We start from the raw sequence: 26,964 nt of genomic DNA, 5'->3' as shown, positions 1-26,964 counted from the left end.
ATTTTAAAAAAATATGAGGAGTATGTTGCAGATAGTAATAAGAGCGGTTCTTTTGAAGATGATGATGAGGAGGAGTTTGTACTAGAGACACCGGCCAAGGCAGTGGTCCGCTATGTTTTTCCTCCTCCTCCTCCCACCTGATTCTGGTACTATCAGATGTACCAAGTCACCATCATGTATTGGATCTTGACGTGATGCATAAGAAATCTCTATTTTTCAACACCAGGGAAGACGATTACAAGCTAGATGGTGAGGTGGACTTTCGGAACGACCAGAGATTCAAAAGCAGAGATGCAGTAATGCAGGGTTTGAAAAACTATAGCATCCACTGAAGTGCTGAGTACCAAGTTGTCGAATCGGATCGAATAAAGTACCATGTGCTTTGCCGCCAATTTGCATCTGGATGTCCTTGGAGTCTCCGTATAGCCCTCCAAAAGAACCTCAAATATTGGTGAGGTCAAGTTTAATTGTGACGTATTTACTCATTTATGATTGTTATATATGGTTTAGTTTCCAACTATGAATGTGTTATTTCGTTAGGGAGGTCCGAAGGGTTGGTGGGCGCATACGTGTTTAACACTCACCATGTCCCAAGACCATCGACAGTTGGACAGCACTCTCATCTGCAATGTCATCCTGCCGTTGATACAGTCTAACCCATCCGCAAGCATCCCTGTCTTACAGGCTACAGTTCGGCAAATCTATCACTTTAAGCCCTAGTATAGAAAGGTCTAGATAGCGAAGCAAAAGGCAATTACGCAGATATACGGGGACTGGAAGGAGTCATACAACAAGGTGTCGAAGCTGCTACAAGCATTGCAGAATTGTTGTCCCGAAACTATACGTGAGTTCAAGGCCTTACCTTACTATGATGTGCACCTTATGGTCCGCGACTGTAGCATGTTCGACAAAGTCTTCTAGGCCTTCTCGTCTTGTGTTGAGGCTTTCAAGCATTGCAAGCCATTTGTTTCTGTCGATGGTACATATTTGTACGACAAATATAGTGGTGTGTTGCTTATTGCAGTTGCACAAGATGGCAACATCAATATCCTTTCTATTGCTTTTGCAATTGTAGAGTCTGAGAGTACGAAGTCATGGTCTTTCTTCCTGACTAATTTGAGACGACATGTCACCTCACAAGAAGGCATGTTGATTATATCTGATAGATCTCAGGCGATCAAGTTTGCACTAAGGACCGATGATAGTGGTTAGCATCCTCCCAGGGCGTTCCCTGCTTATTGTATTAGACACATGCCCGCAAAATTTATGTGTCATTTCAAGTCTTCCGAGGACAAGCGATACATCATAAATTCTGCTTATATATAGTTCATGAAAGCACGTCGAACCCCAAGATAGACCACAGGACTTCTGAAAGTCGACAAGTAAAGGTAGCCACTGGAGATAGACCATATTGTTCAATTTGTCAGTCATCAGGTAACCCCCAATTAATAATATGATGTAACACTTCGCATATTGTCGGAGGATGTCTAGATCAGCCGTATCGGGCATATGCTCGACTCGCTCCCAAAGCCATGTCAACTTCAGGGAGAAAGACTCCTTCCTCTGCGCTCCCTGCTGTTGAACCACTGGAGGCCTAGCACCAAGTAGTCACTCCACCAACTCCTAGATCTCAGTGTTGTACCATTTATAGAAATCACGGATGCACCCCCACTGGCTCCCCATGCGCGTGTAGCCCGAGGTGGTACACAACGTCTTGCAAGGTAATGGTGCACTCACCCCATGGCAGGTGAAACGTGTGAGTCTCCAAATGGCAATGCTTCACAAATACTGTGATCAGGGAGTTGTTAAAGACGAAGTCCTTGAGAGGCACCGTGTCACCGAAGCCAGCCTCTCTCAAATAGGGGACAATAGTGTCTAGTGGTGCAAGTCTGTGACTCACTCGCTGAAGAAGAAATAGGCGAGGCCTCTAACAAAAAATAAATGATCAGAATTAGAAAAATAACGTCCCAACAAACATTGACATAACAAACAGATTTAACTGTTATATACATTTATTTAATAAAAATTTAAAAATATATACTAACTGAATTTATTTAAATAAAATCTTTTACGTTAATAATAACTAAGTTAATTATTAAACATCTCCTCAATACGTTAATTAAAATAAAATATTCACTAAAATAATTAATAATTTAATGGACAAATTTTTACTTAATAATTTAATTAAGTAAAAACAAAATTACATTATTGTTTACTTAACAAATTAACCTTATTAAGGACTAACTATATATATATATATATATATATTTTGCTTAGCACACAGTAAATTAAGTTAAAAAATAACTTTTATTTGAACAGTTAATAACTAAATAAATTAATAAACATACAATTAGTAAATTAACTTTAAGGAAAATATCTACGATAATATTTAATATCTAAAATAATAATTATGTGCTTAATAACTTAATTACAAAATTAACTGCGAAATCGACTGCCTCAACGACGTGTTATGTCGCATTCAATTGATTGATGTCTGGATCACGTACATTTACGTAAATCATCTTCTATGAGTTAAAAATTAGGCCCAAAAAATTACTGTGAATAATATGTATATATAGATCACACCTTCTCTTATCTCGTTTACACTATAAATAAAATATACATGTATTATTCGTCCTCTCTTATCTTATTATCGGAATCAAATTTGATAAAAATTATACAAACACAAATTACATCGACATCAATTATATTTTAATCAAAATTAACATTCATACTAACATCGGATTGCAAACGTCACCATTAGTTGCTCGTTTTACATGTAAATTAGAAAGGATAATAATTCATTGTTGTGAGTTGTGATAATATGGTAATAGTGGTAGTGTTTTGTTTAGGGCATGCCATCAAGCAGGACCGTCCAAATTTGTGCCATGCTTCCTCGGTAAGCACAAGAAATGGGTGTACTACATTTGTTTAGCAATTAATGTCCTATTATGATAATTATGAAAAAGACCTTCTCAAAAATGCAAATATAGGGACCGTCCATTGCGAACGGTTTTGTTAGAGAAAAATATATTTGATTAAATTTTTTTATATAATGAAAATATTAAAAATTAAAAATTTTTAGTTTTAATTTTATCCAATGTTGTTAGAATATATTCTATTTAAATCCTATTTTTAATACCTTGTATATTATTATTATTATTATTATTATTATTATTATTATTGGGGTTAGACACATGTTAAGATGATAAATTAGGAATTTTTTTAAAAAATACAAAAAATTTAAATTTTCAATGCTTTTATTTTTTATTTATAATGAAAGCATTTCAAATATTCTATTAATAGTAATCTTATTATGAACCTGTTTAGAAAGTTTTAAAAATTATTTTTTTAACTTTTAACTTATAAAAAGTAATAGTATTAATGTCTTGTACAATTTTTAAAATTAAATTATAACTTTCTAAAAAACTATTTAGGTACTTATAGAAAAGTTAAAAAAAATGATTTCTCTGGTAATAAATTTTTTTTATCACAATTCTTTTAAAATAAACATTTTTAGAACTAAAAAACCAAATACAAAATAACTTATTTTTAGATTATTTTATTTAATATAAATATTTATTGTTTAAACTATTTTTTTAAAAAGAACTTAATTAAATTGTTTATCCGATCCAAACTGACCATAAAAATCTTTAAAACATACACATATTAGCTAAATTATTATTATTATTATTATTATTATTATTATTATTATTATTATTATTATTATTAGATATTTTTTAATATAAAAAATATTTAGATATTGATAATCATTGGACACTAATAATTGAATAATCAATAATGGCAATACACATAAGATAAAGTAATGCCTGTTAGGTGTGTTTTTAAAATGTATCTTATTTATGATGGTCGATTTGTAATATTAATTCTAGTATTTTATTTCTTATGTTTATTTTGAGTATATATTTCATGCGTTATTAAAAAATAAAAATAAAAATAAAGTTTTCAATTGCATATAATTTTCATTTTCACTCCCTTATTAACAACAACAACAACAACACACAATAATAAAAATTAGAAAGCAGCTTCCAACTAACGACGGACTCTTTGGTAGGTGATGGTATCATCAACTACATATATATATGAAGCATGTGCAAAGTAAGAGGTTGGAATATGATTCAATTTACCATAGAAAAACTATGGGTATGGATACATAGAAAACCTAACAAAGATTGAAGGTTAACCACAACATTAAGAAACTGAAATATCTACAATATGCTCGATCCATTGAACCTTGATGTATGTTGAAAGTTGCTATATAGTTACTAGTATATAATTGGTAGAAAATGTCAGCGTGTTAATGGTGATAAAGAATTATATCTAGTATGTAGTAGCTTTTCTAAAAGCAATGATTTAATATTTAATGTGAATAACGAGAGAAAACATGGCACTTTAGAACGAACAATAATAATAATTATTATTATTATAAAGGGAAGTTAAAAAGAAGGGGATGGTGGAGAATGAGGGTGTTTGTGGACCGTGAAATGGGCATATTCGTTGCTCCTTTGATAAAGATTTGGTTGTCTCTCCTAAATGTTTATAAAACATTTGCATCTTAGTATCTTACCTTTGATTTTAATCATCCAAAGTTGTGGGTGTGGTTGTGTGTGCTTGCATAAGATAAGCAAAATTGGACCCACTAATCACCTACACATCTTTCTGTTCACCTCAGCCTTTCTATGTGGCTCAGGTGCTGACTCGTTGGTAATGGTAGTGGGTGTGTGGTTGCCACCCTTTTTTTTTCCTTCTAGTATATTTGAAAGGGTTTAATAAGAAATATTTATGAACTATCATGTATAATCTGAACCAAGAAAAATATTTATTTTCAAGAAATATTTCACTATTTAACATAAATTCTTATTGTCTAAATGACATTTTTTATGACGTAGTTCAACTGTATCTTTATTTTATCTTAAATTTGTTATCTGAAATAATATTTTTTTCGACCAACAAAAAATTAATTACAAATCAATTATTTATATAGAATTTAAAATATAAAATATATATTAAAAATAAATTAAATTATATATTTATACATAAATATATAATAATTAATTTGATAATTAAATTTTTTTTTGGTGTGCATATAGCATTTTTTTATATTTTCATTGGCGTTCTATTAATTGAATACTTAAGTACTAAGAATTTGGTTGAGAGCGCTTTCAAGTCTTCAACTTTGATAAGATTTATTAATGGCGTTGAAATTTTAGTGGTGTATGATCGTGTGTTTCAGCGGCGGAGGTCAAATAAAGACGGCTAAAACAAAAACGTGTTAAATTCATAATGCAGATATATACACTATTAATGCAATTACTGTTTTATTTAGGTTAGTATACTCTTACACTGACCAAGTTGAGGAAGTTAAGAGTACCCAAAAACAATTTGAGGTAGTTCTTGATGAGGGGACAAGTAATGTTTGATTTGGGTAGGCTAAGTGAATAAGTCAAAATGCAGTTGAATGGGCTCATCAATATTTTTCTTAAAAAAGGAAAAAAATTGAGAGGAAGTAATTGAATAAGTCAAGGAAGTAAAAAGTATGTATCATTGGTTCATCCAATAATTAAAAGTAAATACTCATTTTTGTTGAGATAAGAATGGGACGTGGATGCCCATTCCCATGCAGTACTCACATTCTCAAAGAAGGAATAATAATTAATGAATGTTGAAATTGATCCCCCTCGTACATGTATAAATAGAGGCCTTTGCCTCCGAGAGAAACACAAGCAAATAATAAAATCACTTCTCTCTTTATGTTACAATCAAATACTCTTCTCTTTATATTTCTACTACAATTCTTTCTCTTATTTTATTTTATAAGTATTTTAAATTCTATTTTCTATTACTCTTTACATATAATATTAATAGCAATATTAACCATCTTTATTATATTGAGATTGCAACAATAAACAGATGTGATTCTCTCTCTCTTTATTTTTAATACTTCTTTCTATCTTTGTATATATATACACATTACAACATATAATATTATTATATATATATAAATTATTATTGGGCTAATTATTTTAATACTAGAGTCTTCTATTTGTACATCTCTATTATATATATCTTTTATTTCACAACACGTTATCAGCACGAGACTCTGATCAAATTTTTAGGAAGACTCAGGTAACAAATTTTCATTATGTCAAAACTCTCTCATCTTGAATTCAATGCTCTTGACATATCTGGAAACAATTATTTATCATGGATACTAGATGCTGAAATCCATCTTGATTCAATGGATCTTGGAGATACCATTAAGGCTGAAAATAATGCATCCCAGAAGGATAAAGCCAAAGCCATGATTTTTCTCCGTCGTCATCTTGACGAAGGATTGAAAAATGAATATCTTACATTAAAAGATCCTGCAGATCTTTGGAAAGACCTTGAAGAAAGGTACAATCATCAGAAAACGGTGATACTTCCTCAAGCCCGGTATGAATGGACGCATTTGCGTTTACAAGATTTTAAATCTATAAATGAATATAATTCTGCAATGTTTCGGATCACCTCACGAATGAAATTGTGTGGGGAAAAAATAACTGATCATGATATGTTGGAGAAAACTTTCTCAACCTTCCATGCCTCGAATGTGCTCCTGCAGCAGCAGTATCGAGAGAAAGGGTTTAAGAAATATTCTGAGTTAATTTCTTGCCTTCTTGTTGCCGAACGCAACAATGAGTTGTTATTGAAAAATCATGAAGCGCGCCCAGCTGGCGCCGCCCCATTTCCTGAAGTAAATGCGGCAAATCATTACCCCAGAAGAGGTAAATGGCAAGCTTTTAATAACAAGAAAAATTATGGAAGGAAAAAGAATTATGTTCAAAAGAGAGGATCTCACCAGAAGTGGGACAAAGAAAAGAATATCGGGCAGAATAAATCAACCGAGGAGAAGTGTTTCCGCTGTGGTGGAAAGGGCCATTGGTCACGTACCTGTCGTACCCCAAGGCACCTAGTCGATCTTTACCAGGCATCTTTGAAAAAGAACGACAAAGGAAAGGAAACAAATTTTGTTTCAAATGATGCTGAGAACTCCACCACTCATTATGATGTATCTGATTTCTTTGAGGACCCTGAAGGAAATATTGGCCATTTGATCAATGATGGAATAGTTTAATATGTGAAATTGTGAAGTATCTAATAAATAATGTAAAAAATTTATTGTTAAAGTTTTATTTTCTATGTATTTAAGTTTCAAATGTGATGTACATAAATAATGAAATATTAATATTTATGAATTTTGAAATTATTAATTGTGTCAAATTTTAAAATAAAATTTTGGTATATGACATTATTTTATGTACAGTGTTTCTTAGAAAATAATTCTGATCAAGTATTCAATTTAACTGTGCATACTACTCATTTTATTATTTGTTTTTGAAGAGAATGGCAAGGATATGTAATGAAGATGTATGCCTTGCGGATAGTGCAAGTTCGCACACTATTCTCAAAAGTGATATATATTTTACCCATCTTGTGCCAAAAGAGGAATATGTTAACACTATTATTGGCTCAGGCAATGTGATAGAAGGCTCCGGAAAAGCTATAATTTTGTTTCCTGGAGGAACAAAATTTATAATAAATAATGCACTATTATCTACCAAGTCTCTGAGAAACTTGTTGAGTTTCAAAAATATTCGCCGAAATGGATATCATGTTGAGACGATGAATGAGGGAAATCATGAGTATTTATGTATAACAACTCATGATTCAAATAAGAAAGTTATATTAGAAAAATTACCCTCACTTTCATCTGGGTTGTATTATACCAAGATTAGTGCAATTGAATCACATGCCACTGTAAACCAGAAGTTTACTAACTCAAATGAGTTCATAACTTGGCACGACCGATTGGGTCATCCGGGAACAACCATGATGAGAAGAATTATTGAAAACTCTCATGGACATTCACTAAAGAACCAGAAGATTCTTAAATCTAGTGAATTTTGTTGTGCTGCATGTTCTCAAGGGAAATTAATTTTAAGGCCATCACCAGTAAAGATTGGATTTGAGTCCCCTGAATTCCTAGAAAGGATTCAAGGTGATATATGTGGACCTATTCATCCACCATGTGGATCTTTTAGATATTTTATGGTCCTGATAGACGCATCTTCGAGATGGTCACATGTGTGCTTATTATCTTCTCGCAACCTGGCGTTTGCGAGATTACTGGCTCAAATTATTCGATTAAAAGCACAATTTCCAGAAAATCCAATTAAAGCAATTCGTCTTGATAATGCTGGTGAATTTACTTCCCAAGCTTTTGATGCTTATTGTATGGCTAATGGAATAAGTGTTGAACATCCAGTAGCTTATGTTCACACACAAAATGGGTTAGCAGAATCACTTATTAAGCGCCTCCAATTAATTGCTAGACCCTTGCTTATGAGAACAAATCTCCCAACCTCGGTTTGGGGGCATGCAGTTTTACATGCTGCAGCACTTATTCGTTTGAGGCCAACGAGTTACCATCAGTTCTCTCCTATGCAATTAGCTTTTGGCCAGCAGCCAAATGTTTCCCATTTAAGAATATTTGGGTGTGCGATATATGTTCCCATTGCACCACCTAATCGCACCAAAATGGGACCCCAAAGAAAATTGGGGATATATGTTGGATATGATTCTCCCTCTATAGTGAGGTATCTTGAGATACAAACTGGTGATGTGTTTAAAGCCCGGTTTGCGGATTGTCATTTTGATGAATCAAAATTTCCAACATTAGGGGGAGAGAATAAGCTTCCTGAAAAGGAACTTAATTGGAATGCATCATCGTTGATGCATTTAGATCCTCGATCAACGCAATGTGAACTAGAAGTTCAAAAGATTATACATTTGCAAAGAATAGCAAATGAATTGCCTGATGCATTTTCCGATACAAAGAGGATAACCAAATCTTATATACCAGCGGAAAATGCCCCAATTCGAATTGATGTCCCAGTAGGACAAGTAGCTACTGAAGCGAATTCATGCCAGAAGCGTGGCAGGACGGAAAATGTCCCAATTCGAATTGATGTCCCAGTAGGACAAATAGCCACTGAAGCAAATACACGCCAGAAGCGTGGCAGGCCTGTCGGTTCCAAAGACAAAAATCCTCGAAAGAGAAAAGAGGTAAATATGATTCCTGTTGAAAAAGACATAGTAAAGACACCTGCAGTTGTCCAAAATTCTGATATAACGCCAGAAGACGTTCAGGTACCTGAAAATTGTGAAAATGACGAGATCTCGATAAATTATGTCTTTACAGGAGAGAAATGGGACCGAAATAAGACAATTGTCAATGAAATATTTGCATATAATGTGGCATTAGATATCATGCATGAAAGTAAGGATCTTGAGCCAAGATCAGTCGAAGAATGTCGACAAAGAAATGATTGGCCAAAATGGGAAGCAGCCATGAAGGCTGAATTAGACTCACTTGCAAAACGTGAAGTCTTTGGACCTGTAGTCCGTACACCTGCAGATGTAAAACCTGTTGGATACAAATGGGTATTTGTGAGAAAACGAAATGAGAAAAATGAAGTTGTGCGCTACAAAGCCCGACTTGTGGCACAAGGTTTTTCACAAAGGCCCGGTATAGATTATGAAGAAACGTATTCCCCTGTAGTGGATGCGATAACATTGCGTTATTTGGTCAGTTTATCTGCATATCATAAACTGCATATGCATTTAATGGATGTGGTAACAGCCTATTTGTACGGCTCATTAGATCGGGATATCTATATGAAAGTCCCTGAAGGACTAAAGATATCCAAACCATCCAATGAATATTCGCAAGGGTTATACTCAGTCAAATTGCAAAGATCTTTATATGGTCTAAAGCAATCTGGACGAATGTGGTATAATCGTCTTACTGAGTATCTGGCCAAAAACGGATTCAAGAATGATGATATCTGCCCGTGTGTTTTCATAAAGAAAACTACATCTGGGTTCATTATAATTGCTGTGTACGTTGATGATTTAAATATCATTGGGACTCCTGAAGAGATTCCAACAATTATAAAAATTCTAAAAGAAGAGTTTGAGATGAAAGATCTTGGAAAGACTAAATTTTGTCTCGGCCTGCAGATCGAGCATATAAAAAGTGGGATCTTTATTCATCAAACAACATACACAGAAAGGATCTTGAAAAGATTTTATATGGATAAGTCACATCCATTAAGTACACCAATGATCGTAAGATCCTTGGATGTGAAAAAGGATCAATTTCGTCCTAAAGAAGAAAATGAAGATATCCTTGGTCCTGAAGTACCATATCTTAGTGCCATTGGAGCGCTAATGTATCTTGCTAATAATACGCGACCTGACATATCATTCGCGGTGAATTTACTAGCAAGGTATAGTTCCTCTCCAACCAGAAGACATTGGAGTGGAATCAAACAAATTTTTCGATATCTTCATGGAACGGTTGATATGGGATTGTTTTATCCCTATGGATCCAAGTCACAACTAGTTGGCTATGCAGATGCCGGATACCTGTCTGATCCACATAAAGGGAGATCTCAAACAGGATACCTGTTCACATATGGTGGTACAGCTATATCATGGAGGTCCACGAAACAGACGATAGCAGCAACCTCCTCTAATCATGCTGAAATACTGGCGATTCATGAAGCTAGTCGCGAGTGTTTTTGGCTGAGGAGTCTGATTCAATATATTCTGTCATCATGTGGACTGATTGATCATAAGATAGCTCCAACTATCCTGTTTGAAGATAATGCAGCATGTATTGCTCAACTTAAAGGCGGATACATCAAAGGCGATAGAACAAAGCATATTTCCCCCAAATTCTTCTTCACTCATGATCTTCAAAATCAAGGGACAATTGATGTACAACAGATCCGCTCAAGCGACAATCTGGCAGATTTATTTACAAAGTCACTTCCAAAATCCTCCTTTGAAAGATTGGTACATGAGATTGGAATGCGCCGATTTCGAGACTTTAAATGATGTCGGCAAGAGGGGGAGACTGTACTCTTTTTCCCTTGGTCAGGTTTTTTCCCATTGGGTTTTTCTTGACAAGGTTTTTAATGAGGCAGTCCCCATCACAAGGGATATTGTACTCTTTTTCCTTCACTAAGGTTTTTCCCACAGGGTTTTCCTTTAGTAAGGTTTTAATGAGGCAATAATCCTAAATGGGCATCCAAGGGGGAGTGTTGAGATAAGAATGGGACGTGGATGCCCATTCCCATGCAGTACTCACATTCTCAAAGAAGGAATAATAATTAATGAATGTTGAAATTGATCCCCCTCGTACATGTATAAATAGAGGCCTTTGCCTCCGAGAGAAACACAAGCAAATAATAAAATCACTTCTCTCTTTATGTTACAATCAAATACTCTTCTCTTTATATTTCTACTACAATTCTTTCTCTTCTTTTATTTTATAAGTATTTTAAATTCTATTTTCTATTACTCTTTACATATAATATTAATAGCAATATTAACCATCTTTATTATATTGAGATTGCAACAATAAACAGATGCGATTCTCTCTCTCTTTATTTTTAATACTTCTTTCTATCTTTGTATATATATACACATTACAACATATAATATTATTATATATATATAAATTATTATTGGGCTAATTATTTTAATACTAGAGTCTTCTATTTGTACATCTCTATTATATATATCTTTTATTTCACAACAATTTTGATGCACAAATATTCCAAAAAAGTTTTATATTATTATCCAATGATATATTTTTATTAATTTAACAGTAGATGATTAGAGCAATTTCAATATTAGCTTTTATTTGAATTTTAATTTAAATCTCATAAAATGTTATATTAACATTCGTCAAATTATATGTTATAAATAATAATTTAAAAACTAAACGTAAAATTTGTTATTTCAATGTTTGATCTTAATTCAATTTAAATCTTATATTATTTTTAGTTATTTTATTAATATATTTATATATAAATTTAATTAATTTTTTGTTAAGATGATATCATTTTAAAATGGGATAAATTTTATTTTATTTTTCAATTTTAATATAAATTTTAATTTTAAATTAATTCACTTGTCAATAGTAATATTCTAAAAGCACTCCACTAAAATTACTCTTAGCTATTGTTTAAAAAAAATGTAAACAACTAATTTTATATCCAAATTAAATTAACATTAAAAGAAATTAAATCATGCATCAAACTTCCGAGACAATCAACTATAGTAGTGACTGTACTGTATGTCTACTATATAATTTTTCTGTTATATTTTATAAAATACAGCCTCATCCTTATTTGATCTGAGATATCGAATATCTTTAGAGAAGAATGATATTGAAGTTCAAAGTCAGTTAGTAATGTTATATATTATACTTAATTAGATATAGAAATTAATTTTTTTATTGGTTTTATCTTTTTTTTTTGGGTCTCATCATCATTTAATTCCTACGCTGATGATATGTAACATGATACGACTACTGTGATAAAAGAATTGAAATGTAAATATGGAATGCAATGTAGATAAATGCTAAATGCAGAAATTAGTTAGGCCAATTAGTTATGAAGTTATATTATAAGGTTTTTATTTATTTGTAACAGTTTTTTTTTTATTTGTAGAGGTTTATAACTCCCACCAAATAGTTTGTGGAGGTTTCTAAAATTCCCAAAATTTGAGGTGTCACGAAGTCTTTTATGGGAGTTTTTAAAAATTTCCACAATCTATTCAGTAGAAATTTTGTGTGTGTTTAGTGAGATTTTATATTGAATTGTTGTGGCAGTTCTTGGTCAATGTTTGTAGCGATTCAAAACCCCACAAAAAGATTTTTTCATTTTAAAAATAACAGCTATTTTGTAGAGGTTTCAAACCTTTACAAACCTGTGAATATATTTTTTAAAAATTAATTTACATTATTATTACACTACTGATCATTTATTATTAAAAAGAAATATTTAAACAAGATATTAAAAATGTAAAAGAAAATTAAAATAAAAGAAATACTTTAAAACAAAATATAATACACTACCATCATTTTTCAATCACATTAATTACAACTACAAAATATTAAAAATAACATGATAAAATACAGACTTATGTCCAAGTACACTACCATCATTTTTTAGGAAGGATTTTACATTCTTTTCAAGTTTCAACTTATGGTCTCTAATTGTGCTTCCAAAATTTATTAGGGAAGATGCCTCTATAAATCATGAATTCAAGATACATCTGTGATGCGCCTTACCTTGAACTGTCTCTTGGTGCCATAAGTATTACAACGACTTCTGGAAGCATAATATGAAGAGAGAACATACATTTACATAAGCAATGAAAGAAAATATAAAGGAATCACCTAATAAATAATAACTTAGTTTCGTAGAGTAACAAAAGAGTGCAGAAATTTATGCCAAATTATATGGTAGGTCCATAAAAAATTTCAGGAGCATAGAAGCTTGTATTTATATGAAGTATACTCTAAATTTTATGTTCAGTAGATAAAGGTCTATAGCTGAATCTATCATGACAGTTATGAGTACAAGAATTTAACATAAAAGTAGAAAACACCATCATTAAAAACAAATTCACCTCCAAAGACAAAGCAAAACAAATCCATAAAAATAATCATTATTTGAATGCTCTCTGAAAAGCCTCACACGTTGCTATAGTTCAGTACCTTAATAGATTCAGAAGTATCTCCTTCTTAAATACATACACACCCATAGAAATAATGTATGGTTTCTTTACAACCTTTTCTTTTAAAAGCCCAAAAACAGTTGTATCTACTTCCTATATTATGAAGCAGTATTAGCTGTAAACCTTATTCTTGAAACTCCTAACATGTAAGAAGAAGCACACACGAGTTATTACCATTGCTTTTAGGTCTTTTTCTTTGGGTTTTTCACTGAATGAGAGAATCCTTCCTTTATCATCTATCTTCATTAGACCAAAATCAGTGGTACCGGAAATTTTTTGCTTCTTTTGCTTTGCATATTCAACAGAAATAAAATATATTACTCTAGCATAAAAATAACAAACTTCATTGATTCCTCCTATTGTTCATAACATTAAAACATGTTTTGATGATTTGTCAGTTTGAAATTAAGATATTCTATGATAAATACCAAAAAAAAAGAATAAATGTAGCTGGATCCACTTCCTACAAAAGAAAAATGATTGCGTGTGAATGGCTAATGCTAGCAATTTTCTGGTATTACACTAGATTTATTATCATTACATCAAAATTCTAAGCAACTTCTTGATAACTTTACACCAGATTTAGAACTTGAGATCTTTACACTAGTTTTGTATATTAATTAATTGATTAATCAGAAATAAATAACAAGTAAATTCAATCAATAAAGCATGCTTAAATTACAACTGAACTAGGCAGGCAACAATACAAATCCATAATAAAATTTGCTCAAACAGTGAAAAAAAGATAAAAGGGGAAGACTATTGAGGAGATGGAAGAGGATGTTGCTAGTTACTGGGATCCTTTAACACCTAATTCATACCTAAAAACTGAATAATTACAATTTCCTTGTAAGCTAATCTGTTATAGCAAGCAAACTCTTCCAACCTGAATCAACAAAAGAAATTACCAAATCGTGAGAAGAGTTAGACCAACAGCTCGCATAGCAGTTAAAAAATAATTCAAATAAAGCAAGCAGGAAATTTCAATTATCTTCAATTTAAACGTGTTGTAATGATTCTTTAATTTCTGGGAAGAGACTCCCTATATTGAATTAGCACTTATGAAACTTGGATCAATTATCTTCAATTTAAACATGTTGTATTGACCCTACTATCATTTCTGTTGTGCAGGTGTGGTTTAATCCCTTCAACCTTCTGATCCGCAAGGTACTTGAGCCTGTTCTCAAGATATTGCTGCACCCAAAAAGATATGGAATATTTCAGAAAATCAAATCACTATTTAAAAGCATTGCAATGCTGCAATGAAACTTACAGTGGGGTCCATATCTTCATCATCAACAGATGCATGCTTGTTAGCTTGAGTATAAGTCCCCTTTTTTTTGTTACATTCTTTGGAGCATGAAACCTCAACAATACATTTACCTGACAAATTATACATGCAATAAATTTCAAGTGTAAAACACCAACTTCAACGCTCAAAGTTAAACCAGATCCCATTTTACAAGAACTAAATGAATATAAGGTTCACTTGATGAAATATTGAAACATAAACATAAACAAACAAAATCACTAGTAACTAAAATGTGTGTATTTATGTATATAAATGAAGATGCATGTCTTTTGTTGCTGTCTCTTGAGTCTTGCATTCTCTTCCAGCAAGTGATCCACTTTAAGCTGCAACTCGCTCGTATATGCCTGAAATAATACACAGCAAAACCAAAAAAAATGAAGACTTGAAGCAAAAAATAAAAGAAAAGAACAAAAGAAAATGTTGTACCTCATGAAAGCTTTGTGAAGTTACTCATCTGCAACATTTCTTATCCAAATCCCTTCATAACAAAAACAAAAATGCATACACTATCAATGCAATCAAAGGAAGACTTGTAGACAAGAGTATATACTGACCTGCCTAAGGAGTACATGTCTTACAGCAGAATCAATGTAGTCCTTGACTGGTTGCTCTGAGGAAATCATGTACCCATTCTTGAACTTCATGGATTTAGCGCGCTGAGCCCTCAACTTTCCACTAACGATGACCTACACAGAATCAAAATGTTATCGCAACCTAAGCATAGTAACAAGGAAACCTGAAATCAGATGCTGTCAAGAACAAACCTCGCATCCCTTGGCGCCATTTTCCATAACAAACCTCAAAACACCATAGCAGGCCCTACAAAAGTAGTTTTAGAAATAAATTTTATATTGTTTAGTGGTACAGATAAACAGCAAGGGAAGTATCCTATTCATTAGAAGAATGCGCATACAGCAACCTGACTAACACCAGCCCCTAACATCTAAAAAAAATGAAGATCCAATTAAATACAAAACATAATTCATTCAAAAAATAAAATAAAATTTACAATGTAACAAACCAAGCAGAGTAATATAATGACATAGCAAAAGAAGCAGTAGCTAAAGAGTTAATATTAAAAGATTTATCCCCCCAGCATTATAACATGAATATAATAGAATTTCATGAATATAAATGATATGGAGGATATAATGATTTAGTCATCTTCCGACACAAACTTGGTAGAGCAGGCACTAGATTTGCTTTAAAGATGACAAAGCATACTATTCTACAATCATCAAATCAAACCAGAGAAATCCAAGAAAGCAGCCACAAATTTGCAAGTCATGCTAAATGGAGCATAAATCATTTTAACTTTTCAATATCAAGCAAATCTAGCAAAGTTTAAGTTGGAATTCATACTCCCCTTTTTCTTGTTACATTCTTTGGAGCATGAAACCTCAAAATTTGATTTCTCAATAAGACTGAAAGCTCAATTGTCAAAAGTTCATACAAATAAAGATCCATAAGATTAGTTTAATTATACAAATAAAGTTCATACAAATAAAGACCCAACCCTCTTTCATTTTTATTGTTTAGTTCATGGAAACCTTTGCAAAGTAGGAACAAATCCTCACCTCAATGACTCAGAACAACATGAGAATTAGTTTCATAAGATTTGATAGCTTCGATCGCACTATCGCAGCTTCAATCGAAGCTTCCAGAGACTCCCGCTCGCTCGCCTTCCAGATCTGCTCTGCCAGAGCCACCGCGTTCGCGCCGAAACTGCGCTCTGAGTGCTTCAAGCCACCGGAGCAAAAGTAAAACTAGCGGAAGAACCCGTCGTGGAAGATGACGCAGAAGCAGAGGAGAGGCTCTACGATCACCTTGTCCTTTATTCATAACTCCAGCGGTGACGTGTCGACGAAAGAGACAATAACGGCAACAATGGCAGAGATGAATGGTGGTGGCAATGGCGGTGGCGGTGGATTCTAGGGTTTCGATCTCACTCTCCTTCGTTTTCTCTCTCTCGAAGTTCTGTTTTGATTTTTTTTTTGTATGGGCTGAGTGAATACTTTTTTGGGTTGGATTATTTTATAATTAATTGAATTAGGAGTATTATAATAGTGGGAGTTTTTGTTAATTATTTAGGGAGTTTTATAATTTGTCACAAATAAAATATATTATGGAGGTTTTTAGTAACTCCCATTAAAAAACTACCACAAATAAATACAAATTTTGTAGTGTTAGTAAGTCAGTTGTTGACAATTATTTAACAAATTCAATGTACATGTATATATAACTCAATAATTAGTTAACACGGTACGATAAATTATTCTCTCATTTTACTGATTCGTCCATTCTCTTGTCCAACTTTTTTCTGACTCCTCTCTCTATCGTTCATTATCTCTTCTTCTCTCTGCAGTAAATGGCCTTTTCATAGTCATTGCAGCTGATTCTTTATTTCTCTTTTTGCTAACCTGCATCAAAGGTCTAATACCATTTCATATGGTATCAATGTATTAAGATTCAACAATGGTTGAACCAAACAACCCAACTATGTACGATTCACTAAATTTCACTATTGATTTCGAGTGTTTTGCCTCGCTCATGAACCAATTCTCTCAACTACAAGCTCATCTCAATCGATCAAATTCATCTTCAATCTCTGATCCTACCAACCCGTATTTTCTCCATCCAAGTGAAAATCTTGAAACTTCTCTTTTCACATTCTTCTTAAATGCTTAGAATTATCACCAATGGTCCCATGCAATATAAAGAGCTCTACGATCTAAGAACAAGGTGAGGTTTCTTGATGGTTCCATCACAAAGCCACTTGAAACTGATCCTTTATATGAAGCTTGGGACATATATAATAATTTTCTAATTTTTTTTATCAATCTCTCACTCAGTCCAGAGATTGCTCATAGTGTTATGTGGATAAGGTTAGCCTCAAAATTGTGATCAGATCTCAAGCATCGCTACTCACATAGCATAGAGATGTGTTCAAAGTTACAGAACTAAAGGAAGAATTCTATGCGCTTAGACAAGGTGATGCATCTATCACTTCCTATTTGCCAAAGCTGAAAGCAATTTCGGAGAATCTAAAAAATTCACGTATGATTCTTAATTGTATATCATGCACTGCTGATTGCAATTGTGGTATAAAGATATAAGAGATTATGCATCTAAGGAGTATATAGTAAAGTTCTTGAGAGGTTTAAATGAAAAATTTTCAACTGTGAAGTCACAAATAATGCTGTTTAAAACTTTGTTTGGAATAAACACTGTCTTGTCTATCCTGCACAGCAAGAAAGGCAATTGAGTATCAAATTTTTGGAAATAAAATTATCACAAATTTACTAGAAGTGTAAGGATCTAACTTTCTTTCCTCATGAGGTATAGGAAGAGGAAGAAGAAGAAATCAGTTTGAAAGGGAAAAAAGTTCAACTAATTCAAAGAGCTATGACAGAAGATACACTTCTAAAATGTACACCTATTGCAATAGGATAGGACATCTTACTGAAAATTACCACAAGAAGAATGACCTTCTTGCACATATGAAATAAAAAATAGTAAACCACATTAGCACTGAGAAAAAAATTGAAGAATCTTGTGCCAAACCTACTAATTCTGAACAGGAAAAAAAAAGCAATTACTCAGTAATTGTGCTCACTCAAGATCAGAAAATAACTTTAATGGCTTTGCGCCAACAACCATCTATCCTAACTCCAAGTAGTGTTAGCTACATCACTTCCTCAGCCACCCTTACACATCCAAAAGGTAGGCATCTCTTGAGTACAACATGTTTCAAAAAATTTTCTTGGATAATTATAGTGGAGCCACTAACCATGCATCATATATCCAATAAGCTTTCAAAATTTTTTTTTACATAAGAACAGTCTTAATCAATTTATTTGATGGCTTTCAAATAACAACAAATATTTATGGTACAATACAATTAACAACAAATTTGATCCTTATCAATGTTCTTTTTATCCCAAATTTTAAATACAATTTAATTTTAGTGTAAAACTCACAAAATAATTGCATTATGAATTCAAATTCATTGATTCTTGCTGTGAGATATAGAAACTGCCATTATTGAATATGATTGGACAATCTAATATGGTAAGAGATCTAAATGTGATAGATGTTGAACTAGGGAAGCTAACCACACCAGTGAACATCAATAAATCATCAACAACACACACAATGCAATAGAATTTAGGTTCTTTATGGTATGCTAGATTATGTCACTTACTACATAATAGAATAATAGTAATGAAAACTCATTTTTCATTCATTGATTGCATTTTTTCATCTTATATTTGTGAACCATGCCATTATGCAAGGCAAAAGAAACTGTCATTTTGTAAAAGTGTACAAACTCAATGAATAAATTTGACTTGCTACATATTGACATTTGGGATCCAATTTTTATTTTATCTAATTCACACTACAAGAAAAATGTTGAGTATCTTCAGATTTACCGTCAGATTAAACAAATAAATTCACCACTAAAAAGATTATCGTCGAATTTACTATCGTCCTTGGATTGATAGTATAAACATCACCGAAAATTACTTACCGGCGGATTTATTCTGTCTGATGCTAATTAGCAATGGATTTTTCATCGATATTTTTAATGGATTTCGTGAGGGATACATCCGACGGTAACTTTGGTACCGTTTTACATGATTAGATGCCAAGTTACCGTCGGATTTATCAGACAATAAATCCTATGGTAATGTTAGTTTTTTTTTTTTTTAATTTTTTGGCATAGTTAAACCACAATTAGTAGACTCTTGTTAACAAAATTGTTATTAAAAATTTAATGTTTCCAGAATCTCTCGATACCTCTGCTCAAAATGCTCTGCCTGTTGGTGAAGCTTCTGTGTTAGCTTATGCACCTTCTCCCTTAGATCGACAACTTTCTAGCGATCAACAGGGCTGGTGGTAGAAACAGAGGCAGAGGAAGCTGCCAACACGGAGGAGTAGAGCCCACTAGTAAAAAACGACCCCAACTCAAAGCGGTGATTCTTGTGAGGTTCAGAGGCGGTCCCTCGCCAAATCCTATCGGGATCCACTACTGAGGTCTCAGAGCTGGTTTCGTCAGTCCCACTAGATAGCTGGGATTGCTAGGTCGCGGCCCCCAACCTCTGCGTGTAGTCCCACTAGACAAGTATAAGTATGAACCAAATTACAAAAAATCTTAATTCTAATTTCGAAATATAATTTTAATTTTTTTTATTTCACTGAAAATCTTATGAAAATTTCGACAGAGTCTCCCCTAAAATTCGGATTTAGCCACCTTTGAAGGGTACCATCTAACATTTTTCAGAAATATTAGAGCCTAATCTAACCTATTCTAACCTATCCTAACCACCTAAATATACTAAAATAGAAAATTAAACTAAAATTTACTTTATAACTAATTAATCAACTTGATAATAAAAAAGGAAATTAAAAAACTAATTTAAGTTACTACTAAAACATTAAACAATACCAAAATTCTTACCAGTATGGTCTTTGTCTTCATGAAGGTCGCCGACCCACCCGTATACCTCGACGACCTAGGCGAAGCCCTGTTAGCAAAGTTCGTAAGACAACGACGCTTGAACCCAGCGTTATCTCTAAAATAGGCCTCAAATTCACGCTTGATGTTTGAACGGATCTACGATGTCAGGTGGTCTTTCCCCTGACTAACGTCGCTCATCATTTGCTGAAGTAGTTTGGCTGCCCAGTGGTCATAGATCTTCCTGATCATGACATTGTGTTCTGCATTCCATATGAATTTCAACTGCACAAAGTGATTCACGAAGATTAGTTAGTTGGAATAAAATACAATTCATATAAAGTTAATTAATTCAAATGAAATTGGGTTTTTACCGCCCACTTCTGAAACCAATTTTCTCTGGTCAGAGCCGGGATCTGCGGGTAGCTCGGCCACGAGTGGTCGTACATGGACTTAATGACCTCGGATATCTCATTTGTGCAAGCATTGGGATTTGGTGCAAACCTGTCAGAGAAAAAACCTCACATTATCAAACACATAAGATAAACAAACTTAACATAAACAAACTTAACATTAAAAAAATTGAACTCACGACTGCATGCCATCGGGCCAAATCCTCAGCCAAATGACGGGCGATGGTGGAGGGCCATCCTACTCGGGGACAATTGGAGGAATCACCCACCGCGGGCTCTGTCGAAGTCGTTGTTATATCTGTAGAGAGCGTAGCAGAAGGAGGCACCCAGTTCAGGTTTGGGACCATGATGAATTGCTGGTCCGACGGACCCGCCTGTGACGTCACAGAGGTCGATGGGGTAGAGGGCGATGACGGGGAAGCCTTGGGGATTCGGTGGAAGCCCGTCCTCCACCACGACCACGTGACCTACTCGACCTACCTCTGCTACCTGTCGTCATGTCTGTATAACGAATATATTAGTAACATATTAATAACATAACAAACACTAATAAATAATAATATAAGAAGAAACTCAAGAAATAACAAATAATTCTAAAAGTATTTTAGTTTAGTAAATTAAAAAAACGGAAAATTACATAATGTTTTAGTTTTAAAATAATTAAATTAGAATGAATAAGTGTTTTGGTTAGTTTAGCAAACTAACAAGTGTCTATAGAGCACTAAAATACTAATTGCAAAGGAAAATATTTTCTTTCATAAGAACCAAAAATGAATATATATATATATATATATATATATATATATATATATATATATATATATAGTTCTCTTGTAAATGGCATAAATATTTATCATAACATCAATTTAACAAAATCAAAAACATAAACTAAGATTAAAATAATTATTCAAATTAAAAATTGCACAAAAATATAGCAACCTAACAATTAGTTATAACAATTTCGAAAACATAATTTTAATTTATTCGATTTTACTAAAAATCTTATAAAAATTTCGATAGAGTCTCCCTTAAAATTCGGATTTCTCCACCCTTTAAAGGTTCCATCCAAACCAAATATCCATCAACCCTTCTCAACCGGTTAATTTTTTCAATCATTATTAAGGTAACATAGAAACAGCTCAATCATTATTAATACAGTCAAGCATTTATCTAACAATTTTAGTAGCAAAAATTCGCAAACAGCTCAATAATCTAATATTTTTTAGCAATTTCAGAGTCTAATCTAACTTATCCTAACCACCTAAATCCACTAAAACAGAAAATATAAACAAACTAAACTCTACTAACTAATTAATTAACTTGATATAATAGAATTTGAAATAACCAGAGTTCAAATAAAAAACATTGAAGAGGGGTAGATGTGCAGTGGCGGCAGAAGTAGAAGTGGCAGGGGCGTTGTAGCAGTGGCGGCAGGGATGTTCAGCAGTGGTGGCAGCGTCGGCGACATTTGCGAAAGCGGCAGTGGTGGAAGAGGTTGACGAAAAGGAGATATGAGAAGGTTAAAGAGAGAGAGGGAGAGTGAGAGGAGAGAGAGAAAGAGATGAAGGTGAAAAGTTAGAGAGAGAGAGAGTGAGTGAGTGAATTTGAAATGATAGGGGGCGGTTCCAATTTAGAGCACAGTTACTGTCGAATTTATCGGCGGATATTTCTGATGGTAACATGTGATTTTCTGCCAAAAGTGGTGTTGTTTTACCGTCAGAAGCAGCTATCCGCTGGTAATTGTTTGACATGAGAATTCCTCATCAAATCCGTCACTAAATCCGATGCTAAATCCGATGTAATCGTCGCCACTAAATCCGACGGTTCTCAACATTTTTTTTGTAGTGTCAGGCCACAAATATTTTCTTACAATAGTTGAAGATAAAACTAGATTTACTTGGATATATTGCATGAAAGTTAAATCAGAGGCTGGAAAGCTTGTTTAAAATTTTGTGCACTTAATACAAAATCAATTCAACAAAACTATTAAGAAAATAAGAACAGACATTGGATTAATTCAAAATGAATTTTTTTTATAGTTTAAAGGGCATTGAGCACCAAACATTGTGTGTTGAAACTCCTCAACAAAATGGAGTTGTTGAGAGAAAATATCTACATCTTTTAAACATAGCAAGAGCAATTTTGTTATATTCTAAGGTGTCCAAATGCTTCTAGAACTATGCTGTGATGCATCATGTTCACATTAAGAATAGATTGCCAAATGCCTTTTTGAACAAGTTAACACCTTACCAAGCACTCTTTGATAGTACACCTAATCTAAATCATCTCAAAATTTTTAGTTGTCTTGTTTTTGCTTCAACTTTTACTACTAGGAGAAAGAAATTGGATCCAAAATTAAGAAAGTGTGTATTTTTAGGATATCAATCAGGTACCAAAGGATTTATATTGTTTGATTTAAATACCAAAGAAATATTTGTTTCAAGAAATATTGAATTTTATGAACAACATTTTTCTTTTCAAAATTTATCAAATGATTCAAATAATGATCAGCACATGTGTCATACACCAAGTTTAGATACCTTTGCATATTTCTATGGCCACATTGCACAATCACCAATGGCACAAGGTGTAACTGAATTATAAAATTCAATCACTATATCCGAGCTAATTGATGATTCTGCATCACCCTCTTTTATACATCACACAATCATTGCACCATCTGATACATCATCAGCATCTGCATCTCATCCCATGAGCACTAATCCAAATTCATATGAACCATGTTTAAGAAGGTCTCAAAGAGAGAAGAAACAACCCTCCAACCTTAAGGACTTCCACTGTATTACATTTTCACCACATATAGATTCCTCAAATGGAACTCAACCATCTTCAAATTGTAAGCATCCTTTCTCTCACCATTTGTCATATGCATCATTTACACCAAAACACCTAGCCGTTACTCTTGCACTCATCAATAACCCTGAATCTAAATACTACTCTAAAGCTGTTATGAATGATTGTTGGAGAAAAGTCATTGATGCAGAATTAGCTTTTCTGGAGCAAAACAGGACCTGAATTATTACTCATTTACCTTCTAGAAAGAATGCAGTGGGTTGTAAGTGAATTTTTCGAATCAAACTCAACCCGGATGGGAGCATTGAAAGACACAAGGCTCACCTAGTTGCCCAATGATTCATTCAAATCCCTGGAGTGAATTACATAGACACTTTCAACCCTATAGTGAAAATATGCACTATTAGAGCTCTTTTAAGCATAGCTTTTGCAAAGCAAAAGCACCTCCACCAGCTTAATGTAAATACAATTTTTTTACATGGAGATCTTAATGAAGATGTCTACTTGAAACTGCCTAAGGGTCTCAAATGCTCAGATCCTAAGATGGTTTGCAAGCTAAAGAGGTCCTTGTATGGGTTAAAACAAACAAGTCGCCAGTAGAGTTATCAAATTGTTAGCTACTCTCAATGAGCTTGGATTCACTCAATCTGAAAATGATCATTTTCATTTCACAAAAATGACCAATACTGAATTTACTGCCATCCTGATTTGACTGAAATAAAAGATGTGAAGACTTTTTTTATGACAGATTTAAGATCAAAGATCTGGGTATTTTCAAATTTTTTTTGGTATGAAAGCGGTGCATAGCAACAATGATATTACTCTTTAACAATGAAAATATGCTCTAGACTTTATCAATGATTGTGAGCTACTTGGAGCTAAGCTAGCTACAACACCTATGGATTACACCACCTTTCTATCTAGAGAATCAAGTTCTCTTCTTTAAGATGCTACGGTGTATAGATGCTTAATTGAAAGACTTATCTACCTAATCAACACAAGGCTTGACCTCAACTATTTCTGGGATGTTTGAGTCAATTTATGGGCTCTCCCACTTATGTTCACTTTCAAACTGCTCTCGAATTCTAAGATATTTGAAGCAATCTCCTACAATAAGACTCTTTTTCTCTACCTCAAACAACTTCAAACTCATTGGTTACATTAATTTGGACTGGATTGGAGTGCTTGCAAAGACACTAGAAAGTCCATTAATGGTTATTGCTTCTTCTTTGATCAAACTCTAATATCTTGGAAAAGTAAGAAGCAAACCACAATCTCTAGATCATCCTTCGAAGCCGAATATCGAGCTTTAGCTCATAGTACTTGTGAACTCATTTGGCTATTAAAACTGCTCAAGAAATTTTACATTGAACCCTGTCTTCCAGTTGATTTATTATGTGATAGCAAATTAGTAATTTATATTGCCTCCAATTAATCTCCTTTACCATGAAAGAATAAAATATGTGAAAGTAGATTGCCATGTTGCTTGAAACAAATTTAAAGAAGGTGTTTCTAACCTCAAGTATATTGTCTCTAGTGAGCAACTAGCTAACCTCTTCATCAAGCCACTTGTTCCAGGACCATTCTCTCATTTATTGTCAAAGTTGGGGTTACTTGATTTGCATAAACCAAGTAATTCCAATTTGCAAAGGGATGTAACATGATATAACTACTCTGATAAATGAATTGAAATGTAAATATGAAATGCAATGTAAATAGATGCTAAATGCTGAAGTTAGTTAGGTCAGTTAGTTATGAAGTTAGCAAGTTAGTTGCTAACAGTTATTTAACAAATTCAATGTACATGTATATATAACTCAGTGGTTAGTTAACACTATATGATAAATTATTCTCTCAATTCATTGATTTATTCACTCAATTTTTTTGTCCAACTTCTCTCTTATCCTTCTCTCTCTATTGTTCATCATCTTTTTTTTTTCTATGCAGTACAATAGCCTTTTCATAATTATTGCAGTTGATTTTTCATTTCTCTTTTTACTAACTTACATATAAAAATTGATATCATTTCACATGATATGTTTATAATTAATTTAAAAAATATTTCTTTTAATTAATAATAATTGCTCTTTTAGTTATGTTAGTTTTGAAAGAAGCATCAACATTTTGTTTGAGAAAAAAAAATTAAAATGAATGAAAATTAAATAAAAAAATATAGTTAGAACAAAGAACGATGAACAAGTATATCCAGTAGATAGTACAGTTAGGTGTTGTATTAAGTTCTTCATTGAAATTAAATGATTTGTAGTAGTAATAAATAAATGCGGCTACTTTAATTAGTGTCAACTTTGACATTAAGGCACATCTAGAAATTTTATATAAAAAAACAACTATGTTAGTTTTATATTAAAATTAGTCATTACAAAATTAATCATAAAATAAAATATATATTAAAATATAAAAAATATATTAAAATAATTAAATTATATATTTATATTTATATATAAATACATAATAATTAATTTTGGTGAATAAATAATATTTAAAAAAAATTAGATTAATGAAAATCAGGGACATACTACTCATGTATCTTAATTTTTATGCCGGACTAATTTTTGGTGTTTCCTTAAAGATGTAAATAGCATTTGGTATTATTATAAATTAGAAAAATATATTTGGTGAACAAATTATTTTTTTAAATTAAGTTTAATTAAGCTTTTTTTTACGTGTTTCTTTTATTTTTTTAAATTAATTTTTATTATGCCAATAAATTATTAGACTAACTCAGTTAAATTTAATTATTAAAATTGTAACACCCTAACTACCAAAGCTCACACTTCCGGCTGCGCGACTCTGATAGCTCGGACATTACGACGACTTTTATACTATTTAATACTAAAATATGAGCCTGTTTGAAACTTTAAACCGCAATACCGCTCCCAAAAATTCTTTCGTTCGATAATGTACATCCATAAATACCATACAACTTACAAAAACTCATAAAGAGTACATCCATATATATACATACATATATATATAAGTAATATTACAAACATAATCCAATACAATTCCTATCCCTCTTACAGATTATATCAAGATAAAGGCGAGGGTACAATAAACCATAACTAAAACAATATAGAGCATCACAACAACAATTAAATAAGCTCTTCGTAACTTCTGCGCCCATATCCTGAAAGGGGAAAAATGTAGGGGGGTGAGAACATCATCCTCGAAAGGGTTCTCAGTAGAGGGTTTTTGGGAATTACTGTAATAGAATACGTGAAAATAACCGCACCAGTAATTTATAACCGTCTTATGCCTCTTTTTAAAAATAACGGTTTACAATA

General features: G+C 32.7%; 1 protein-coding gene across 1 annotated transcript; it reads right to left on the bottom strand.

The window, feature by feature from the left end:
- Positions 1 to 14,935: 14,935 nt before the first annotated feature.
- Positions 14,936 to 16,983, bottom strand: LOC110271870 (small ribosomal subunit protein uS3y-like). Its single transcript, XM_088489106.1, has 4 exons — positions 16,552 to 16,983; positions 15,739 to 15,793; positions 15,529 to 15,660; positions 14,936 to 15,318 (listed from the first exon to the last, which is right to left on the bottom strand). Exons 2-4 carry the CDS (start codon positions 15,763 to 15,765, stop codon positions 15,193 to 15,195), a joined length of 285 nt encoding a protein of 94 aa, XP_088345232.1. The 5' UTR covers positions 15,766 to 15,793; positions 16,552 to 16,983; the 3' UTR covers positions 14,936 to 15,192.
- Positions 16,984 to 26,964: the final 9,981 nt, after the last annotated feature.

The sequence above is a fragment of the Arachis ipaensis genome, chromosome B5, assembly GCF_059453495.1.
Source record: "Arachis ipaensis isolate K30076 ecotype BB chromosome B5, ASM5945349v1, whole genome shotgun sequence".
Lineage (NCBI taxonomy): Eukaryota > Viridiplantae > Streptophyta > Magnoliopsida > Fabales > Fabaceae > Arachis > Arachis ipaensis.
The sequence above is the reverse complement of the archived record's forward strand: the minus strand, read 5'-3'. Positions and strand labels throughout refer to the sequence as shown.